This window comes from Nicotiana tabacum, chromosome 1 (genome assembly GCF_000715075.1).
Source record: "Nicotiana tabacum cultivar K326 chromosome 1, ASM71507v2, whole genome shotgun sequence".
NCBI classification, from domain to species: Eukaryota; Viridiplantae; Streptophyta; class Magnoliopsida; order Solanales; family Solanaceae; genus Nicotiana; species Nicotiana tabacum.
The window spans coordinates 38,266,872-38,288,825 of record NC_134080.1 but is presented as its reverse complement, the minus strand read 5'-3'; the positions used below and the strand labels follow the sequence as shown (position 1 = coordinate 38,288,825).

General features: G+C 39.5%; 1 protein-coding gene and 1 long non-coding RNA gene across 4 annotated transcripts; one reads left to right on the top strand and one right to left on the bottom strand.

The window, feature by feature from the left end:
* The first annotated feature begins 3,468 nt into the window (after positions 1 to 3,468).
* On the top strand, positions 3,469 to 14,405 carry LOC142179516 (uncharacterized). 3 transcript variants are annotated; one of them, XR_012707872.1, is made up of 5 exons: positions 3,469 to 3,817; positions 5,192 to 5,464; positions 5,546 to 5,626; positions 13,911 to 14,042; positions 14,112 to 14,405. It is a non-coding gene; the product is annotated as an uncharacterized LOC142179516 (long non-coding RNA). The 3 variants fall into 3 exon arrangements; XR_012707871.1 differs by having other exon boundaries at positions 3,469 to 5,116; positions 5,192 to 5,430; XR_012707870.1 differs by having other exon boundaries at positions 3,469 to 5,116.
* A 565-nt stretch (positions 14,406 to 14,970) lies between these two features.
* On the bottom strand, positions 14,971 to 17,238 carry LOC107808076 (uncharacterized). Its single transcript, XM_016632560.2, has 3 exons — positions 16,564 to 17,238; positions 15,275 to 16,468; positions 14,971 to 15,201 (listed from the first exon to the last, which is right to left on the bottom strand). The coding sequence occupies exons 1-3, from the start codon at positions 17,236 to 17,238 to the stop codon at positions 14,971 to 14,973; spliced, it is 2,100 nt and encodes a 699-aa protein (XP_016488046.2).
* Positions 17,239 to 21,954: the final 4,716 nt, after the last annotated feature.

Sequence of the window (21,954 nt, the reverse complement as noted above, 5' to 3'; positions counted from 1 at the left end):
ACGGTACTTTTCATGATAACGGACGTACTTCAAAACCATCTTCTGGAAAATAACTTTCTGCCTCTCTTCTGGAGAGCACTCTCGATCTCGAGAATGCAAACTTCAGAAATGACGAAAGAAACTCACCCTCAAAGCCATCCCAGATATTCCCAGTGACAGGTCTGAATCTCGGAGTGCCTGAAGGGTCCTGTTCTCAATGGCATAACAAAGAGGGGCAAAGAAAGGGACTTGCTCACCGTATCCTCCAACAAATTGTAGTCCAAAGGGGTTATGATCGAGCAAGAAGTTCCATCCATTCTCACTCCAGCCGAGTAAGCCCTTCGTCAAATATGTTTGCTTCCTTGAGGTCGACATTAGAGCCAGATTCGTAATCATCTACGATCACATTCTTTGCCCTCTCCTCAGCCGAAGAAGGAATGTTGGCATGTCCTGACGTCAATGGATCACTCCTCGAAATGGTCACAACCGCTTCTAGTCGCTCATCTTCTTCCACGGAGGTGATCTCCACGTCCGAATGAGGCACTATCTTTACATCTAAGGTCGTACTGCCACTTAGCTCGGCCATGTTCAACTTAGGTTCGCCCCCCGCGGGCTCCTCTTTAACCCTTATTCCATCAACCTCTATCCTTTACCTTTTCAGCGGAGCCTCTTTATCTTTGCCCTGATCCGACTCATCGACCAATTGAAATACTATAGAAGCCGGAATCTTTGCAAGCGGGGCAGCAACCTAACATCTGAGCAGGCTCACTTATAACCACAACGAGTATGGGCACAGCAGAAATACCCTACTAGCGAAAAGCAAGCGTAGGAGCCCTCGTCCTCCTTGAAGCCCTCCGACCTACCAAAAAGGAAAGATAAATAATGAACAGGGTAGAAAAGACAATATAAAGGTCAAAACTATTAAAAGCTAGAGTAAGTTGACTCACCGGCCACAGGCCTACGCCCAAACCTTTCATTAAATTGCAACCACTTGCGAATCCCCACCGTGTGAGTCAAAATCTGACTTATCCAGTCGCGAATGTCAACGAGTGGCAAAGGAGGATCTCTCTCAGCTGCAAAAAGAGAAGGAGAGCGGTCAGATTGCCAAAAATAAACAACGAAGTCATTTGGGAGAAAAACACTTACGAGCAAAGTTCCACTCCTAGGGGAATCCGCTGGGGTTCGATACCACGTGCTCTGTCTTCATGTTGAAGAAATTTTCCTAAAAACGACGATTAGTTTTATCGTCCATCTTCACCACCAATCCCTTGGTCTCGCGGTGGCACATGTGAATCATCGTGCCCTTGTGAAAACTTGGGGCGAAGAGGTGAAGCAGATGGCGGAGAGAAATACCACGGTTGGCCAGCTCCGCGTACTTGATAAACATAAGGAAAAGCTTGTATATGCACGGAGAGAGCTGAGCCGGGCACACACCATAAAAATGACAAAAATCCTCCGCCAAGGAAGGAAGATGAAGTGTATAGCCAACAACGAACGGGTACGCGTAAAATGCGTAGTACCCTGGTGATGTACTTGCACTACATCACTACTATCAGGGATAATTTCAACGTGAGCCGGGATTCTCCACGTAGCCCTAAATGCAGCAATTGCCAACGCATCCATCTCAGAAACGACGAGTTTAGGTTCACCCTCAGGCGGGTTCTTTAAGTCTGACTTGGCCTTCCCCGAACGTAGAATTAGCTCATCCACGGTGGGAAAATTCTCGTCTTCTACCATGGCTGCTCCTTCTTCATGAGGAGGCATGTCCACAACCAACTTTACAAGATCAGAGGAAGCACTAGCCATTTTTCTAATTATATACGAAAAGGAAATGCAAAAGTGAAAGAGATGACAATAGGAGAAAATGCTGAAGGGAGAAAGAAAATACAGACGCAAGAAATTTGAAGAAGGAAAAACTTGGGTTTCAAAGGCTCTAGAAATGCAACAGTTCAAATGAAAAATACCCATCCCTATTTATAAGAATATGGGCACCCCGATCGAGAAAGCCTAAATGCCTCCTCATTAATTTTGAAATGGAAGAGACGCGGGAAACGATGTAACGTATTGGGAACATGCACCATAATGATGCATGATGAAATGATGTCATTTCGAACTGACGTAATAGTTAGATGTGGCTCTTGAAGTGCCACATCATTATCTCGCTGTAAAAGGGTCACTCCTCGACCAACATGCTCAAATTTTTCAAAATTTGCAACTGGTGAAGTCCGTCCACCGAGCTCGTCTAAAAACAACCCCGACGAGCGGAGGAATTAACTGTATGCGTCAAAATCTAACCAAAAGGACCTCGCCTAAAATAAGGAAATCAAGAATTAACTAGGCCGAGGTCGTGCTTAAGAAGCAACACTGGTGAGCCGAGTAGCGAATGGCGAGGTCGACCATTCAGATCGGCCAAAACAGCTAGTTTAACAATAAAATATTTTAAAGGAATATTAGGAGGAATATTCTCTGTATTTTTACTTTCAGTAGGTACGGGGAATGTCTCATATAAGTAGGAATAAAATAGAGAAAGAAGGGGCATCTAATTTTCTATCTTGATAAGTTCTCTCTAGAAAAATTGACTCTCAAATAACTACAAACATAATCTTTATACAAGATTCGATTTGTTGCTTTGTTCCAAGCTTTCCCACATCAGATCTGATAAAGCATTTGATATTCCCACGTTTGGTTATCTTACATCATTGTCAGAGGGAGAATCATCCACCTCATTATATTTACATTATTGGATCTAGAATTTTTTATATTTAGCTAGAATTTACCCGTTATCATTTACTTATTTAGTTTAACAAAAAGGCTAAATACTTTTTGGTCAAACACACACAACTAATTTAAATTGTATAATAAAATCACATTTGTTTAATTTGTTTCCTATAGGCCACTCAATCATCTGAGGAATGAATGACCCTTTAAGGAATAAGTGAAGAATTGCTATAAATAAGTAATCTTTCAAAAACAAAATAAAGAAAATCGATTTTGATGTTTCAAAATGGTATCTACAAGCACATTCCGAAAAGAAACGGATGGATGTAACAATAATATCTCCTTCACAATGATGCACAACCACCATCGATAATTAGTCTAAAGGTTTTGGATGATTTAGGTTAACCATAATTGAGAAATTTTGCCTTCGTTAGACCCTTTCGTTCATTAATAGCTTGTTTACTGTGATTCTAAAATCAGTTTGTTTTGAATAGTATTTTTTCGTGTGTTATGTACCTAATTGAATTAAGTACAAATCTGTAAATCTAAAGTGCCAATTAAGAGAATAGCTCTTGAACAAACTACAACTATCCTGTGCATGGAAGAGAACTAAGGACACAGAGAAAGATTAGAGAGAAAGTGTAATTAATTGTATTAAGTCTGAATAGCTATTACAACTTAGCTTCCCTTATATTCCCTAGTCCAGATTCTCTTCTAACTGAATGTCAGCCACCCACCCACCCACCCCAACTAACATAGTCTAACCGCCTAACTAACTTTTCTCGTAAATTAACTACTATGCCCTTCTCCTATTAATAGGCTGTTACAAATCCTCCCTGCTAAGGTCCTTGTCCACAAGGACAAATTGAGGAAACTGCTGCTTGAAGGCATGGACATCTATCCAAGTGGTATCTTCAATTGGACAGTTGAACCACTTCACCAACACTTCCCTGACCTGCATGCTTGGAAATGAATCGAAATTTCAGTGCTTGCTCTGGTTCCAAAAGAATATTGCCATGAGGAGAAAGAGATACTGGTAGATCAGGTATTCCAGGAGCATATCCACTGTGCTTTTTGAGTTATGAAACATGGAATGTGGAATGGATTTTGGCATGAGGAGGTACGTGCAATTGGTAGGCTACAGATCCAACCCTCTTGATTATTTGAAATAGACCAAAATATTTTGGACTTAGTTTGTGATAAGAGTGACCTTGAAGGAGATCTGCCTGTAAGGTTGCAGCCTGACAAACACTTGATCTCCCACCTCAAACTCTCTAAAGGATCTGTTTTTATCAGCTTGAATCTTCATTCTAGATTGAGCTAACAGTAGATGATGCTTGAGTAACCTGATAGTGCTTTCTCTAGCCTGCAAGCTTCTATCCACTTCTTCCACCAATGAGTTGTATGGAGCATAAGGCATGTACGTATGTGGCTTTTGTCCATATAATACCTCAAATAGGGTCAATTTAGTAGTATAATGGTAGGTAGTTTTATACCACCATTCAGCCAGTGACAACCAGTGTGCCCAATCTTTGGGTCGATCAATACACATGCATCTGAGATGCCCTTCCAAACATTTATTCATTGCCTCAGTTTGGCCATCCGATTGAGGATGGTAAGCTGTAGAATGATGCAGTTGCACTCCTTGAACATCAAAAAGAGACTGCCAGAATTTACTGAGGAAGACCACATCCCTGTCACTGACTAATGTCTGAGGTAGTCCATGGAGCTTGTAAACATTATCCAAATAAGCCTGAGCTACTAAGGCAGCAGTGTATGAGTGTTTCAGGGCAATAAAATGAGCATACTTGCTCAACCTATCAACCACTACCATAATCACTGTGTGGTGATTTGATTTTAATAGGCCTTCGATAAACATCAAGGCTAATGTCCTGCCACACCTTATCTGGGTTGGGCAAGGGTTGTAGTATTCCTCGTGATTTCACATTTTCACCCTTACATCTTTGACAAACTTCACACCCTCTGATGTGTTCATGGAAATCCACCTTTAGTTTCTTCCAGTGATAAAACTAAGTGACTCTTCTCAGAGTAGCAGCTATCCCTGAGTGACCTTGTAGTATTTCCTGCCTTGCTTCCTTATCTGCACCCACCACTATCTTGCCCCCTCAATAGAGAATACCATCCTTCAACATATACAAGGGTTTAGACAGAGCATCCTACTTCAATTGTTGGATAATCTGTTGTAAGTATCTTTCTCATAAGAAGCTTTGATCTTCTCTAAGAAGTAAGAAGACACATATGATAAAGTGTGCAGCTGAATCTCCTCTTTAGGCAATCGAGACAATGCATCTGCAACCAAATTGTCTCGACCCTTCTTGTAGGTGATAGAATAATCATACCCCATGAGCTTAGCTAGCCATTTTTGTTGACTAGGGGTTGATATCCTCTATTCCATGAGGTATTTTAGACTTTGTTGATCAGTCTTGATAGTGAAATATCTTTCCGAAGAGATAATATCTCCATTTTTGTGCAGCTGCTACTATTGCCATCATTTCCTTTTCACAAACTGAAAGTTGCTGATGCCTACTGCTAAGTGATTTACTCATAAAAGCTAAAGGATGTCCCTCCTGCATTAGCTTTTCCCCAATGCCAATACCACATGCATCGGTTTCTATAATAAACTCCAGGTTGAAATTGGGAAGAACTAGCACATGTGTTGTTGTCATTGCTTCTTTCAATTCCTGGAAAGCTGTGGAAGCCATTTCATTCCAGGTGAACTTATCCTTTTTGAGAAGTTCAGTTAAAGGTTTGTCTATTTTTTCATAATCTTTGATAAATCGTCTGTAGTATCCAGCTAATCCTAGAAACCCCCTTACCTCTTTGACAGTTTTAGGTGTAGGCCGGTCCACCATGCCTTTGATCTTAAGGGTTCTGCTGTTACTCCTTTAGCAGATATAAAGTGTCCCAGGTACTCCACTTCTGACTGACCAAATTGGCATTTGCTCATCTTAACAGATAAGTAATTTCCCTCAAAATCTCAAAGGTTTTCTGTAGGTGTATAATGCGTTCCTTCCATGAAGAACTGTATACCAATATATCACAGAAAAAGACTAGGGTGAACCTTCTGAGGTGGGGCGGAAAAACCTTATTCATTAAACATTGGAAGGTAGATAGGGCATTTGTTAGACCAAAGGGCATAATGACAAACTCATAGTGCCCATCGTGAGATCTAAACACTATTTTTTCAATGTCCTTCTCATGCATTCTGATTTGATGATATCCCGACTTAAGGTCCAAACTTAGAAAAATACTCAGTCCCTCCTAATTCATTTAGCAATTCTTCAATTACAGGAATAGGGAACTTATCTTTGACAGTGTGGTTGTTTAGTTGTCTATAATTAATACATAGCCTCCATGTTTAATCCTTCTTTGTAATCATTACTATAGGGGAAGAGTAAGGACTTACACTAGGTCTGATTACCCCTGCATCCAGCATCTCTTGTATCATTCATTCAATTTTTCGTTCTTTCGCAAAGCTGGGTATCAATACGGTTTGACATTTACTGGAGGTGCTTCCTCCTTCCGAATGATCTTGTGATCATAGTTTCTATGGGGTGGCAGCTTAGTAGGAATTGCAAACACTGTCGAATATTGGTCTAGCAGGTCCTACAAATCACCAGGTATCTCCATTTGTTGTGAGTTGATGCAGGCCTCTGATGTGTCCATTGATTGCGCATGTGCTACGACCATCATACTAAGTCCAACTGGTTTGTGCAATAACATTTCCATTCTACTGTTATCAATCATTCTTGACCCCCCAAGTTGGCTGTCCCTCAATGAGACCTTCCTGTCTCCTATCTGGAATTCCATTTTAAGTAGTTTGAAATTCCATCTTATGTCTCCTAATGTAATAAGCCATTGAATCCCTAAAACTACATCAGTATCTCCCAAAGGCATTACTAACATGTCTTCCTTGAACTCTACACCTTGCATTTTCCTTGAAACGCCCCAGCTCATGTAAGAACTATGCACTCTGCTACCATTTGCAACAACCACTGAAAAAGTGAGAATAGTTTCCAACTTCCACCCCAACTTCTTGGCTATGTCTAAGTCCATAAAGTTATGTGTTGACACCAAATCAATCAAGACATGCACCATCTTACCTTTAAACCCTCCTCTCACCCTCATAGTTCTGTAATCCACTGTACCATCCAAAGCATAGCCATGCATCTGATATTGTAAGGCAGATTCTTCAAAATTCTCTTCCTCCACACTATCCTCCAGTTGCCACTCTTCCATTTCCTCCTCTACTTCTAAAATGTACAGTTGCTTTTTCTTTTTGCAGACATGGTTAGGGGAGTATTTCTCATCACACGAGTAACATAAGCCTTGTGCTCTTGCCTGCAGGTTGATTAAGAACCATGTTCCCCCTCCTCCTTTATGGCTTCATTGCTTGAGTGCTGAGGATAGTTCCTCGATTGCCATGAAGAATTGTAACTCTGCTAATCTGGAACTCCTAATGGCCACTTGGTTCTGTTCTTTTTGCAACTTCAAGGATTGTCCTGCTAATCTGACCAAGTTGTAAGCACTCATAAGAGTTCTTGGTGCTAGCATGCGTACTTAAACTTCAATGTCTGGCCTCAATCCATTCAAGAAGCAACTGACGAGTACTCCTCAGTCAATTCCACTTGATTTATCATCCCATCGAATTTGTCTAAGAATTCCTGCACTGTTCCTGTCGGCTTCAATGCCACTAGCTCCACCATCAGATCATCATACAAGTTGTCCCAAAACCTTAGCTGCAAAGCTCGCAAATAGTCATTCCAGTCTGGCAACCTGCCCATCCTGGCTTTCATCAATGCTTTGCGCCACTAAAGCGCCCGACCTTCCAAATTAATAGCCGCTAATCGTACCTTAGATTCCTCCATTGTTCCGTCAGCATGAAAGAATTGCTCACACCTATAAATCTATCCATCCAAATCATCGCCCCCAAATTTAGGAAATTCCACCCTAGAATATTTCATTCCAAATTGGTTATTGTTACCATGATCGTGATTTCCCCCATTTTCCACCAGAGCTCCGGCAACCACCCTTGGGTTGGTTGTCATCGCCGCGATCAATTGATGGATTTCACCCAATGCATCTGTTGCGGAAGCCAAATGTATATAGTGTGAATAAGTCACAACTACAATACCAAAAATTATGACAGCCACCAAATAATAAATAAGACAATAAAACAACAATAAAGGGAACACCAGAATTTACGAGGTTCGGCTAATTTTGCCTACTCCTCAGACACAACCAATATTTTATTTCACTCCAAATAATACAAGTGAAATAATACTAAAGAGAGAAGATACAAATGCCTTAAACAAATGAGAAGGCAAATGAGGGGTGTGTTTAAATCCTAAACATTAGACATTCTTTTATAGGGAGAAAATCCCCCCAAAACTCAAAAGCCCACCGATGTGGGACAAAATTTTGCCAAATTCAACAAATCTCCACCTTGGCAAAATTTCACATCTTCAATTTTCTCTCAATAACAAATTTTGATTGTGTCTTCATCTTCAATCTTCAGTTTTCAACAATGTTGATAAAATCCAAACAATGTTGAAACTTGACCGCAGTCACCACCTTTGTCAGCATATCAGCAGGATTCTCCGTACTATGAATTTTCTTCACTATGACTCCACCTTCTTCTATGATTTCTCGTACGAAATGATACCGAACATCAATGTGCTTCGTCCTTGCATGATACACTTGGTTCTTCGCTAATTGAATAGCACTTTGACTATCACAAAAAATTGTGATACCTTTTTGTTCAACACCAAGCTCCTTTAGCAATCATTGAAGCCAAATTGCCTCTTTCACAGCCTCTGTAATAGACATGTACTCTGCCTCTGTTGTAGACAAAGCAACTGTTGACTGCAAAGTAGACTTCCAACTAACTGGTGCCTCTGCAAAAGTAAACACATAACCAGTAGTTGATCTTCGTTTGTCCAGATCACCCGCAAAATCTGAGTCACAATATCCAACTACAGACTGATTATCTTTCTGCTAAAAAAACTAACCCGACATCTACAGTATTATGAATATACCGTAGAATCCACTTCACAGCTTGCCAATACTCCTTCCCTGGATTGTGCATATATCTGCTAATAACTCCAACAGCTTGTGAAATGTCAGGCCTTGTGCAAACCATTGCATACATCAAGTTACCAACAGCATTTGCGTATGGTACCTTTGACATATACTCTCGTTCAGCTTCATCCATTGGCGACATAGTAGTACTTAGCTTAAAATGGGAAGCAAGTGGAGTACTAACTGGCTTAGTCTTGTCATCTATGCCAAAACGTTGAAGTACTCTCTTCAAATATTCCTTTTGAGATAAACAGAGTTTCTTTGAACGTCTATCTCTAATTATCTCCATGCCAAGAATTTTCTTTGCCTCACCCAAATCCTTCATCTCGAACTCCTTCTTCAGTTGAATCTTCAACTTATCAATTTCTTCCGAATTCTTGGAAGCTATCAACATATCATCAACATATAGGAGAAGATATACAAAGGAACCATCTTTAAGCTTGTGCAAATATACACAATGATCATATTTGCTTCTCTTGTACCCTTGCCGCAACATAAACTCGTCAAATCACTTGTACCATTGTCTAGAAGATTGTTTCAATCCGTACAATGATTTTTTCAAGTTTGCACACCATATTTTCTTTTCCAGCAACTTTGAATCCTTCTGGCTGAGTCATGTAGATTTCCTCCTCCAAGTTTCCATGTAAAAATGCAGTTTTTACATCCATCTGAACTAGTTCCAAATCCAATTGTGCTACCAAAGCCAACATAATTCTAATGGAGGAATGTTTTACAACTGGAGAAAACACTTCATTGTAATCAATTCCCTCCTTTTGAGCATATCCTTTGGCCACCAATCTTGCTTTGTAGCGAACATATACTTGGTTAGGAAATCCTTCCTTCTTTGCAAATACCCATTTGCACCCAATTGCTTTCTTTCCCTTCGGGAGATTGGCCAATCTCCATGTATGATTCTGATGAAGGGACTGTATTTCATCATTCATGGCAATCCTCCACTTATCTTCTTCTGAACTTTGGACAACATCTTTATAAGTAGTAGGAACATCATCAGCTACAATTGAGGTTGCACAAGCAACCGTCTCTATGAGACGAACATGTTTCGTTATTGTTCTTTTTGGCCTGCTGGTTGCTATTGATTCAAGTTGTTGTTGAGGTTCCTGAGTTGGAATCTCCTCTACTGGCTCTCCTTCCAGAGGATAATCTTCATTTGTTTCCTCCTCTGCTTCTTGTGTAGGAAAAATAAATTTTCCCTCAAACTCCACCTGCTTAGAAGCACCTTTATTTTGTTTGGTATCTTCTGTTACCTTATTTACCATAGCAGATTCATCAAAGGTAACATCCCTGCTGAATATTACTTTCTTTGTCATAGGACACCATAAGTGATATCCTTTGACTCCAGAAGTAATTCCCATAAAAATAGCCTTCTTTGCCCTTGGATCCAATTTTGACTCTGTCACATGATAATATGCAGTTGAGCCAAACACATGCAAAGAGTTATAATCTACAGCAGATTTTCCATACCATTTTTCAAATGGTGTCTTGCCATCAATAGCAGCAGATGGTAGACGATTAATGAGGTGGCATGCATATGTAATTGCCTCAGCCCAAAATTCTTTGCCCAAGCCAGCATTGGACAACATACACCGTACCTTCTCCAGCAAGGTCCGGTTCATACGTTCTGCCACTCCATTCTGTTGTGGTGTATGTCTAACAGTGAAGTGTCGGACGATGCCATCATTTTCACAGACCTTATTGAAATGATCATTTTTGTATTCACCTCCATTGTCTGTGCGAATACACTTGATCCTCCTGCCTGTTTGATTCTCCACCATCGTCTTCCATTTGAGAAAAATTCTCAGCACTTCATCTTTGTTTTTCATTGTATACACCCACACTCTTCGGGAAAAATCATCAACAAAGGTTACAAAATAGTGCTTCCCACCCAATGAAGGTGTTTTGGAAGGACCCCAAACATCAGAGTGTACATAATCCAAAATGCCTTTAGTATTATGGATCGCTGTACCAAATTTAACCCTTGTCTGTTTCCCTTTAACACAATGCTCACAAAACTCCAAGTTGCAAGCCTTGACTCCTTTTAACAATCCTTGATCTGATAGAGTTTTCAAGGATTTTCCCCCAGCATGTCCCAAGCGCATGTGCCATAGCTTGGTTGCTTCTGCTTCTTTGTCATCACTGGATGTCACTGTCGTTGTCCCAATAACTGCCACGATAGCGGTACATATTATTATTCTTCCGATTAGCCTTCATTACTACTAGTGCACCGGAGCATACTCTCATCACTCCATTTTCTGCAATGATTTTGAACCCTTTTGATTCTAGGGCTCCCACAGAGATGAGATTCTTCTTCAAATCCGGTACATATCGAACATCTGTCAATGTTCTGATCATTCCATCATGGTTCCTTAATCGTATTGAACCAATGCCATATGAGGTAAGAGGGCTGTTATCCGCTGTGTGGACGACTCCATATTCTCCTTCTTGAAATTCCACGAACCAGTCCCTGTTGGGACACATATGATAGCTACAAGCCGAGTCCATCAACCATATGTCTGATGATGTTGATGACTCTGTTGTAACTAATGAGAAGTCTGAATCATCACAATCAGCTACATTTGAATCCATAATGGCCTTTCCATTGTTATGTTTGACCTTATTCTTCAGCTTCGGACAGTCTTTCTTCCAGTGCCCTTTTTCTCGACATAAGGCACATTCATCTTTGTTGGGTCTGGATCTTGACTTGGATCTTCCCTTCTTTGTCCTCGTTTGATTTTGAGGACGACCCCTCACAAATAGTGCTTCTCTTTCTCCGCTCTTCTGTTTTTCTCGCTTTCTTTGTTCATAGCTATACAAAGCCGAACAAACTTCTCTGAGAGAAACTTCGTCATTTCCATGGAGTAGAGTAGTTTCAAGGTGCTCGTACTCATCAGGAAGTGACGCCAACAACATCAAGGCCAAGTCACCATCATCATAAATTGTATCCATATTTTACAAATCTGTGACCAACTTATTGAAACTGGTGATATGTTCATTCATCGTGGTACCAGGAACATAGGTGAAGTGAAACAGTCTCTTCTTCATGTACAATTTATTTTGACTGTTTTTCTTCAAAAATTTATCCTCCAGTGCTTTCCATAATTTACTTGCAGAAGTTTCCTTTGTGTATGGATATTTCTGCTCTCTAGCAAGGTAGGATCGAATGGTACCGCAAGCAACACGGTTGATAATTCTCCAATCTTCTTCTCCAATAACATCTGGTTTCTTTTCTTCAATGGCCAGATCTAGCCCTTGTTGAAAAAGGACATCTAGAACCTCACCTTGCCACATCCCAAAATGTCTGGACCCGTCAAATATTTCTACCGCAAATTTCGCATTTGACACAATTCTTGTCATAAGCGAAGATGCCAATGATGACGTGTTGTTGACACTTGATGTAGATTCTTCTTGTTTATTGTCTCCCATATTTGACACAAATATTATTTAATAGCTGACGACACAAATCAAGATTATTTCCTTTCTGATGTAGAAGATCAGACTAAGCTGGAACTACAGAGCATACTCAGACAGAACCTTGACTCAGTTACCAAGATAAATCTTTTCTTATGTGGAAGATCAGACTATGCTGCAACCACAGAGCATACTTAGACAGTACCTTGGCTCTGATATCAATTGTTGCGGAAGCCAAATGTATATAGTGTGAATAAGTCACAACTACTATACCAAAAATTATGACAGCCACCAAATAATAAATAAGACAATAAAACAACAATAAAGGGAATACCAGAATTTACGAGGTTCGACTAATTTTGCCTACTCCTCGGACACAACCAATATTTTATTTCACTCCAAATAATACAAGTGAAATAATACTAAAGAGAGAAGATACAAATGTATTAAACAGATGAGAAGGCAAATGAGAGGTGTGTTTAAATCCTAAACATTAGGCCTTCTTTTATAGGGGGAAAATCCCCCCAAAACTCAAGAGCCCACCGATGTGGGACAAAATTTTGCCAAATTCAACAGCATCCTCCCACCTTTCCCCCATCGTTCGAACATGTTCATCATGTTTTTCTGCCATGAAACAAATTTTCTTGCGGAGCTCATCCAATTCCCGTCGGATTTCGCCGTTTCTGCTCATCATCTCCGACATAATTTTGCCCAAGACCGTCGCTCTAGTTCCATTGTTATATACCTAATTGAATTAAGTACAAATCTGTAAATCTAAAGAGCCAATTGAGAGAATAGTTCGTGAACAATCTATAGCTACCCTGTTCTTGGAAGAGAACTAAGGACACAAAGAAAAGTTAGAGAGAAAAGTGTTATTGTATTAAGTTTGAATAACTATTACAACAGAGCTTATTTCCTTATATTCCCTAGTCGAGATTCTCTTCTAACAGAATGTCAGCTCCCCCCCCTAACATTGTCTAACCGCCTAACTAACTTTTCCCCCGAAATTGACTAATACTACTATGCCCTTCTCATATTTATAGACTCGTAACATCGTACTTTTAAAATAGTACTCCCTCCGTTCCAATTTATGTGAACCTGTTTGACCGGGCACGGAGTTTAAGAAAAATAAAGACTTTTGGAATTTGTGGTCCTAAACAAGTTAAAAAGGGACCCACAGTATTTGTGTGGTTATAAAAGAGTCTCATTAAGGCTAGAATTGTAAGTTTAAACTAAATTGTTACCAAATTTGGGAAATTACATAAGTTGGCACCCGAACTATGGCCCAAATCCCGCTTACACACTTTCTGTGGACCATAATAACCTTACACACGCAACCTTTCTAAAGTGTGCCTAGTACACACCTTCTTTGACCAGGTCTAAGCGTGTGTAATACAAACTGGACCAAGCGCGTGGACACTATTTCAAGACAATTTCTGTCTTTAATAAACGGTCAAAAACACATTCCAGTGACCCCTTTTAAAAGATTAAAAGGGCCTTAACCCATTTCTATCTATATACTAACCCGATTTTCATCTTCTTCTTCCTCCTTGAAAGCTTTAAATTGAAGAAAATTTTATCTTCTTGAAGCCAAAATTTATTCCTCTTCTTGAAGCTCGAAGCCAATATTACAGTCTTCTTCTATTTCTTCCTTCTCTTTTTTGACATAAGGGTTAAATTTCTAGGGCTCAATTTTAAGATTTGGGAAAATGCATAATCTGAGAAAATTTTGCTATTGTGGTGAAGAAGCTGTGGTGATACAGTCATGGAGTGTTGATAATTCGGGTCGTCGATTTTACGGATGTCCATTTTATGAGGTAAATATCAATTGTACTTTTCTAATCGATTTTATATTCCGTAATAATTTTGTCTCTTCAATTTTTCAGAGGGACAGACGATCGGCATGTAATTTCTTTATGTGGTTTGACCCCCAACTCCAGAGCACTTGAAAATGGTGATTTTGGGGCTGCTGAAGAAGAAGAGGGCATTTGATGCATTGTTGAAGGAAAATAGAAACCAAAGAAATTGGAGGAGATTGTGTGTGCTGATTTTAATTGCAATTGTGTTGAAGTTGATTGTGTTAGGTAGTTCTAAAGATTGTTATATAGTGTAAGAAAATGAATGAAGTTTTCGGTAGATTTTGTATCCCTTTGTTAGAAATGAATGAAATCTTTTGGCAATTGTTAATGTTGTTTTGTTTGAGTTTGTTGCTGTGTGAGTTAGAATGATTTTTTTTGGCAATTGTTAATGTTGTTTCGTTTGACTTTGTTGCTGTGTGAGATGATAGTACAGTTAAAACACACCTCAAATTGTGACTGATAAAATACTGAAACACAGTCAATTAGTGGCTGATATACAACTCAAATGCTGAAATTTTCCAGAAATAACAGCATACAAAAATGACAACACAAATGCTTAACAACATACCAAAATAACAGCATTCATACAACACTAAAGACACATCTGCCCAGAAATTATCAAACAACACTAAAAATATATTTCATCATAGAATAAAGGTGTTTATTACAATCACCTAATAGCAGTAGCCTGCCTTAACAAAAATATACGCTGCCCAGTTTTACAGCATACCAAAATAACAGCAGGCTGCCTTAACAAAATAACAACACTAACAACAAACCTAAATAGCAGTTCCAAATTAACCTAACAGCAGTTCCAAAATAAATTACAGTTCCAAAGGAAAATTACAACAGTTCCAAAATAAATTAATAGTGACAATAACAGAATTCAGTGGTTGTTCTGGGATTGCTGGGATGATGAACTTGCTTGACTTAAATTGGATTGAGATGTGGCAGTTCTGGAACGAGTTGCAGCAGTTCTTTCAAGTTGTCTTCTAGTAATGGCTGGTCTACCATTCCATTTTACACCACTTCTTGGCTTGTATGCACACTCCAGAATATCTGCCGAGGACCTCTTTTCACCACCATGAGAGACCACTCTTGGCTTACCTCCACCAGACTGCCAAAAATAGAAAATATTCAGTAAAGTTGTTAAAGCAAACAAGATATAAAATTAACTTTGAACTACTTACAGAAAAACTTGTAAACCCACTGCTTGATTGAAATAGTCCAAACCCAGAACTTCCCCTAACACTACCAGTTCCTCTTCCTCTACCAGCAACAACAGGGGCAGAAGTAGTTGGAGTACCAGTTCCTCTTCCTCTACTAGCAGCAGTTCCTCTTCCTCTACCAGCAGCAGCTGGGGCAAAAGTAGTTGGAGTTCCTGTTCCTCTTGCTCTGCCTCTTCCTCCACATCTTTGGATATATGAAGCATTTGCTGGAGTAGAATCTGCAGGCCTTGCCTTCTTAGGGCAGCTCCTCTTGTTGTGTCCATATCCACCACAGTTTGAACATGTCATCTCCATACCCCTTCTTGAAAGCTTTCCAGAAGTAGGATGTTCAGTTTCTTCTCTTATTCTCTTCTTCTTTGGTCTACCAGGCATCTTTTTAATTTGTGGGGGTTCAATTGGTGGATTGGTAGATGTTGGCCACATCTGCATGTTTGACACATGCTGGATGAATGTTGAATATGCCTTCAGATAGGTGGATTTGTGGTACCAGTGAGATATGTAGTTAATTGGGTCAAGGTTCTTGAAATGCATAGCAGCAATGGCATGAGCACAAGGGATACCCTTCAGCATCCATGACCTGCATGTACAAGTTTGAGCTTGCATATTCACACAATGCTTCAGCACCACTCTTAATGAGGTATCCTCAACCTCATAGCCATATTCACCATACCACTTGATTGTACACCTCATAGATTGTGCCATGTTATCTTGATACACCTTCATAGCAATTGGGGATATATCATATATCCATGTATCTGCAAACTCCCTCAACTTTCCTATTCTCTCCATCATCTTCACTCTAATTTCCTCCAATATTGTGATAATTGTCTTGTGCCGAGCAGCAAGTATCCAAGCATTAAATGTCTCGCACATATTGTTGTCAATTATATCACATTTCCTGTCACAGTTGAAGTATGCTCTACACCAGGTTTCCTTGTTATACCTCAAGAGGCTCTCACATATCCCATTCCCAAGCATATTCAAACTGTCTAGGTGAAAATTCAGTTCTGCCACACATGATGCTCTAGCACACCTCCAGAAGTTATTTCTCCTCTCTAATCCTCTCCAATCTTTGGACCAGTTTGCTAATATATGTCTGGCACACCACCTATGTTCACTTTCAGGCAACACTTCTGATACAGCTTTAAGCAACCCCTTAAACATAAAAAGAATTGAATTAGTTGCCAACAGAAACAGAAATTAGAAAAAATAAATATTGACAGAAAACAGAAACAGAAGAATATATTCACATTTTGCATATCAGACATGATAGTAAGATCCCTTCCATCTTGAAGCTCTAAGTCATGAGTCACACGCTTCAAAAACCATGTCCAAGTGAAACTGTTCTCAACCTCTACAATGGCCCAAGCTATAGGAAACATCTGATTATTTCCATCCTTTGATACTGCTACAAGAAGTTGACCCTTACAAATGCCTTTCAGAAAACAACCATCAATGCCAATTATCCTTCTGCAACCTTCAGACCATCCCTTCTTCATAGCATAGAAGCAAACATAAAATGAATTGAAGACAAGCTTGCCTTCACCTTGATCTTCTACCTTCACAACACAAGTTGTACCTGGATTTGTTTGTAACAGAATATCTCTATAATCATAGAGTCTCTTGAACTCAGCATGCACATCACCTATTATCTCCTTTAGAATTTTTGCTCTAGCTCTATGTACAGTAGACCTACCAACATCCATGTCCAGTTCATCCTTAATGAGTTTCTTTAGCTCCCAAACTTTCATATTTGGTTGACACACAATCTTATCCCTGTAATGCTTTGCTAGGTATCTGGAGTTGCAAAGCTTGTTTTTATTTGTTTTGTAACACTTGTGGACAGGACAATACCTTTTTACCTTAAAATTGTTGGATATGCCATCTTTGCTTGCAGCCAAGATCCATGGACATTTTGGATGCATGCATCTTACCCTCACCCTGCCAGGTTCATTAATATACTTTTCAATTTGAACTCTTTTCTGAATTGCATACTTACTAACAACAAACCTAAATTGTTCAACACTCTAAAAAATCAGCCCCAACTCCTAGGTTATTTTCTTGACAGTTGGACCAAATATCAGAGCTTTCTTCCTTCTCTTGGCAGCTATTTTCTCCTTATGTTCTTCATCAAATTCATCTTCAGCATCTGAAGGAAAACTTTCAGCATCTGAAGACCCAAAGTAAGGCTCATCTGTCCCTACTAAGCCTGTGTACCTATCTTGCTTGCTACCAGTTCTTAATTCATCAAAACCAATATCAACTCCTGCATCACCTAGGTTAATATCACCTCTATCTTTTGGCCTTTCACTCCTTTTCCTCCTATACTTCCTCAGTTCATCCCTACACTCTACAAATTCTTCATGAACATCAGATCCATAATCCTTATCATCAGGAACATGTAAATCTACTCCATCACTCTCATCACTATCACTATTGTCAAAATCTAAATCATTCTCATTGTCATCCTCACCTTCACTATTATCAAAGTCTGATTCACTATCCACTCCACTCTCTTGTTCTCTTGAAGGTGAAGGGGCAGGAGCAGGAGCAGGTTCAGGAGAAGGAGAAGGGGAAGGGGTAGGTTCATGAGCAGGTGCAGATTCAGATTCACTATCTTCCTCTTCTTCTAAGACAGTTGTGCTCTTAAAAGCTCCACTATTACACCCACCAACCCCTTTACTAGCCTCATTTATGTCAACAACACATAAAGGGGCAGCATGAGTCACATAAATATCTAAGGTATCCCTATCTTCTAATTCATTACAAATGTCTAAAATATCCTTGTCTATTAGAATATTTACCAATTTATCTGTCCTATCCATTGGACAAATATACAACTCAGCCACATTTTGAAAGTCATATATCCTAGTGTAGTTCATTAGTTCAATAAGAGACAGTAAATCCACATCTACATCTAAAGTCAATGTTTGACTACCACCCACATAACGAGCAAAGTTACCAGGAACTAATACCCCATCATGGTACCACCTGAGGGTAATGATTTTAAAAGACATTATCTGCAAACAAATAAGGGACAAATAAATGGACTTTCCACATGCAATAATTGAAAATAAAGAACTACAGATGAAATATAAAAGTGGAGACAAAGACAAGAGCATATCACATTGTTCAAAGCAATGGTATTATAATAATCAGTTAAACCCTAACTTTACACACGGTTTGCAAACACAAGACAAATCTCTTTTATAAAAAAACTATCTGTAAAGGTAACAAGACGACAACTTCACAGTGATATCGATAATGACAAAAGATTCCCCTTTTAAAAAATCTGATAACCCTAAGCAAAATAGAAGAAATTTCAAAAAAACCGTAGATTCAACCCACCCACTACTAAAATAAACGGGTAATGCAAGGAGAAGAAAATTACTAACCTATTAACCGCATAAATCCACCGGAAATCCACGATGAAAGCGTAGCTTGAGATGGTCGCCGGAATCGCCTTTACAGTAGCTCCTTCTAGATGTATCGGATTTTGAGTACTGACTTGGGTAAGTTTGGTTTTAACGCTTTTACCTTGTGGGTCGGGTAGGGTCAGTTAGGGTCGGGTAGGGTCGGGTTAGTTATTATAAGGTAATGGGTTAAAATTATGTAAAGTCAAAGGCGTGACATACACGGATGTCTTATTAACAGGATCTGGTCAAAGGAGATGGGTACTAGATACACTTTAGAAAGGTTTCTTGAGTAAGGTTATTATCGTCCATAGAAAGTGTGTAAGGGGGATTTGGGCCAAATTTAGGAAATTCCACCCTAGAATATTTCATTCCAAATTGGTTATTGTTACCATGATCGTGATTTCCCCCATTTTCCACCTGAGCTCCGGCAACCACCCTTGGGTTGGTTGTCATCGCCGCGATCAATTGACGGATTTCACCCAATGCATCCTCCCACCTTTCCCCCATCGTTCGTGTCACGACCCAAACTGAAGGGCCATGACTAGCACCCGACCACACTTGCCGAGCACCAACGTACATTTCATCTAACCTTCATTATTATCTTTTAAGGCTGACGAGATCAATATAAATGGTAGACCTAGATCATGGACAACCAGCAATAAAATATGATGGCATGAATATACATAGCAGGGGATGACCAGACAATCAAGAAACTACATATAAGGTATGAGCTACCACGCTACTATGAAAGACTATACGACAAAAACTAGCCGACAAGGCATACCAAACTATACATGAGCCGATACCTGTCTATGAGCCTCTAAAAGAACATAAGTATTGCAACATAGCCGGAACAGGGCCCCGACATACCCATAATGTCTATAACAAAAATTGCATACCAAGACCAAGGCAAGTCCGGAGAAGGGATCTCGCCAATCACCGCTGAACTGGACAGTCTACTGTGGTGGGGGAGCTGCACCTGTCTGTCTATCAGGACCTGCAGCACGACATGCAGCATCCACAAATAAAAGGACGTCAGTACGAATAAAGTACTGAGTATGTAAGGCAAGGAACCATAAATACGATCAGTAATGTAAGCAAGGATAAAGAATATACCACCTGTAACATCTTAGTACCTCTGAGGGCTACTTACATGAAATGCATGATACATATGTATAAATACATAAACCTTTAAAGCATTCGCCTCTGTGGGCATCATCATCATCATATCGTACCCGGCCATAATAGGCTCAGTAGAATCGTACCCGGCCACGTGGAGCTCGGTAAAACCCAACTGATCAGTGGTTGCACAATAGGTGCCGTACCCGGCCAACTATAGCGTGTCTCGGTAGAGTAAAATAGATACATATATATAATGCATGCTCGACTCATGGAATCACATTCTAAATCTTTCGGAGTGACGTAAGGTCGGTATTCTCTGTACATATTATTAGGACTAACTCTTCACTATGAACCTTATAAGAATCAGGAAGTACCAACAACATTGATAACATAAGAATAAGAGAAGCAACATTAACATCAATCGTTCCATAAGAGGGAAAACAATGTAAGTACTGCTACCTTCTAAGAGTAGAGTATCTTGGAAGCTCGTTCATTACATTATGTACAAGCGGAGTCGTGCAAAAGAAGGAAAGGGATAGCCTCACATACCTTGTATATACTGCCCCAATCTCAAGCTATGCAATTGTCAAAACTCCTTAGTCTACAATAAGAGAAACGATACTATCGTTATCATTTAAGCGTCATAACTATTATGTATCGACCACAACCTATTTTACGATGAAACGGACAGCACCTCCCCTATATATATGACCTCACACAATTCAAAATAGTCACCAAACAGCCCAAACAACATCAATAATAAACATATTGAGCCTCCCAATATAGTCCACACACAGCCTAATCACTCCATACATACGACGACCACCATAGTCGTGTCAAACAATCTGGAAATGTTACGAATAACTATCAGCCCATAACCCTACATATATATGGTGTTTCCCCACACCCTTACTCCTCCAAAACTCCACAAGATAGTAGTAAAATACGCAGCCCAACAACAACGCAAAACAGTCCACAAAACAATAACATTACTACCAAACCTTTCGATATATATCTCACAAGTTCTAGCTTCAATGGCTTAGCCGCAACTTGGATAATCTTAAATACATATAGAGTAAGAGGTTCCTTACCTTTATACAGAAAGAACAACTCCAATTTTACCTTAAATTTCCATGAAATATCCCTCCAATGCTGCCACACAACAAAAAAAACGAAACTAGCGATCAATTAGTGCTTTTTGGCACTAGAATCACTTTAGAAGGCTTGATATCACCTAGGATTGATATTAAAAACATGAGGGAGTATTTACAGAACATAAACCCTTTAAAAAAACCTCCCACACGGGCTGGAACGACACAAAAATGAGCAACAATAAGAAGAACAAGAGACTTACTAGCGCCATGGAATTCCCGACACTTGATTTGTGTTGTTTGCCCTTTTTTGGGTCTTGAATCTTGAGAGAACCTTGAGAGGATGTTCCTAGGGTTCTAAGGTCTGAAAATAGAGAAAAGAAATGACTTAAAACGGGTTGTAGTCATCCTATATAGGTCCAAATATCTTAAACCGACTTAGTGGGCCCCATAGAGAGGTGCTTGGCACAGTCTCGCGAAAACTCGAATATCTCTCTACTCCGAGATTGTATCGATGAACGGTTTAATGAGTTAGAAACTAGACTCATAGATCTTTAATTTGGTGGGTAGATCACCCCTTAATTCCTTGTAAATTATGAGAAAAGATTAGAAACATTTGACCTAATGTTTAAGTAAAATTATGAACCTAAGTTGCGACAACTTTTGTCGACTTTTGTTTCATAACTCGTTTGACTTCAAGACTTATGATACGGATATTATATGATTAAAATACCTTAATAAATGACCTCTTGAGTGTATTAAGCACTGCTAGATTACCTGAAAATACGAGTTACAACATCCTTGATTCGTTTAACTTCTAATACTGGTTAATCACCCTTATACACTCTTGTATCACTTAAGACCAATAGGATTGACTTCTTATCATCTCAAAGATAATTCCTTCTTGGATTTATGTTAACTAATATATGGCATGAACTAACACATGTGGATATGGGTTGTAACAGTTCGAACATGTTCATCATGTTTTTCTGCCATGGAACAAATTTTCTCG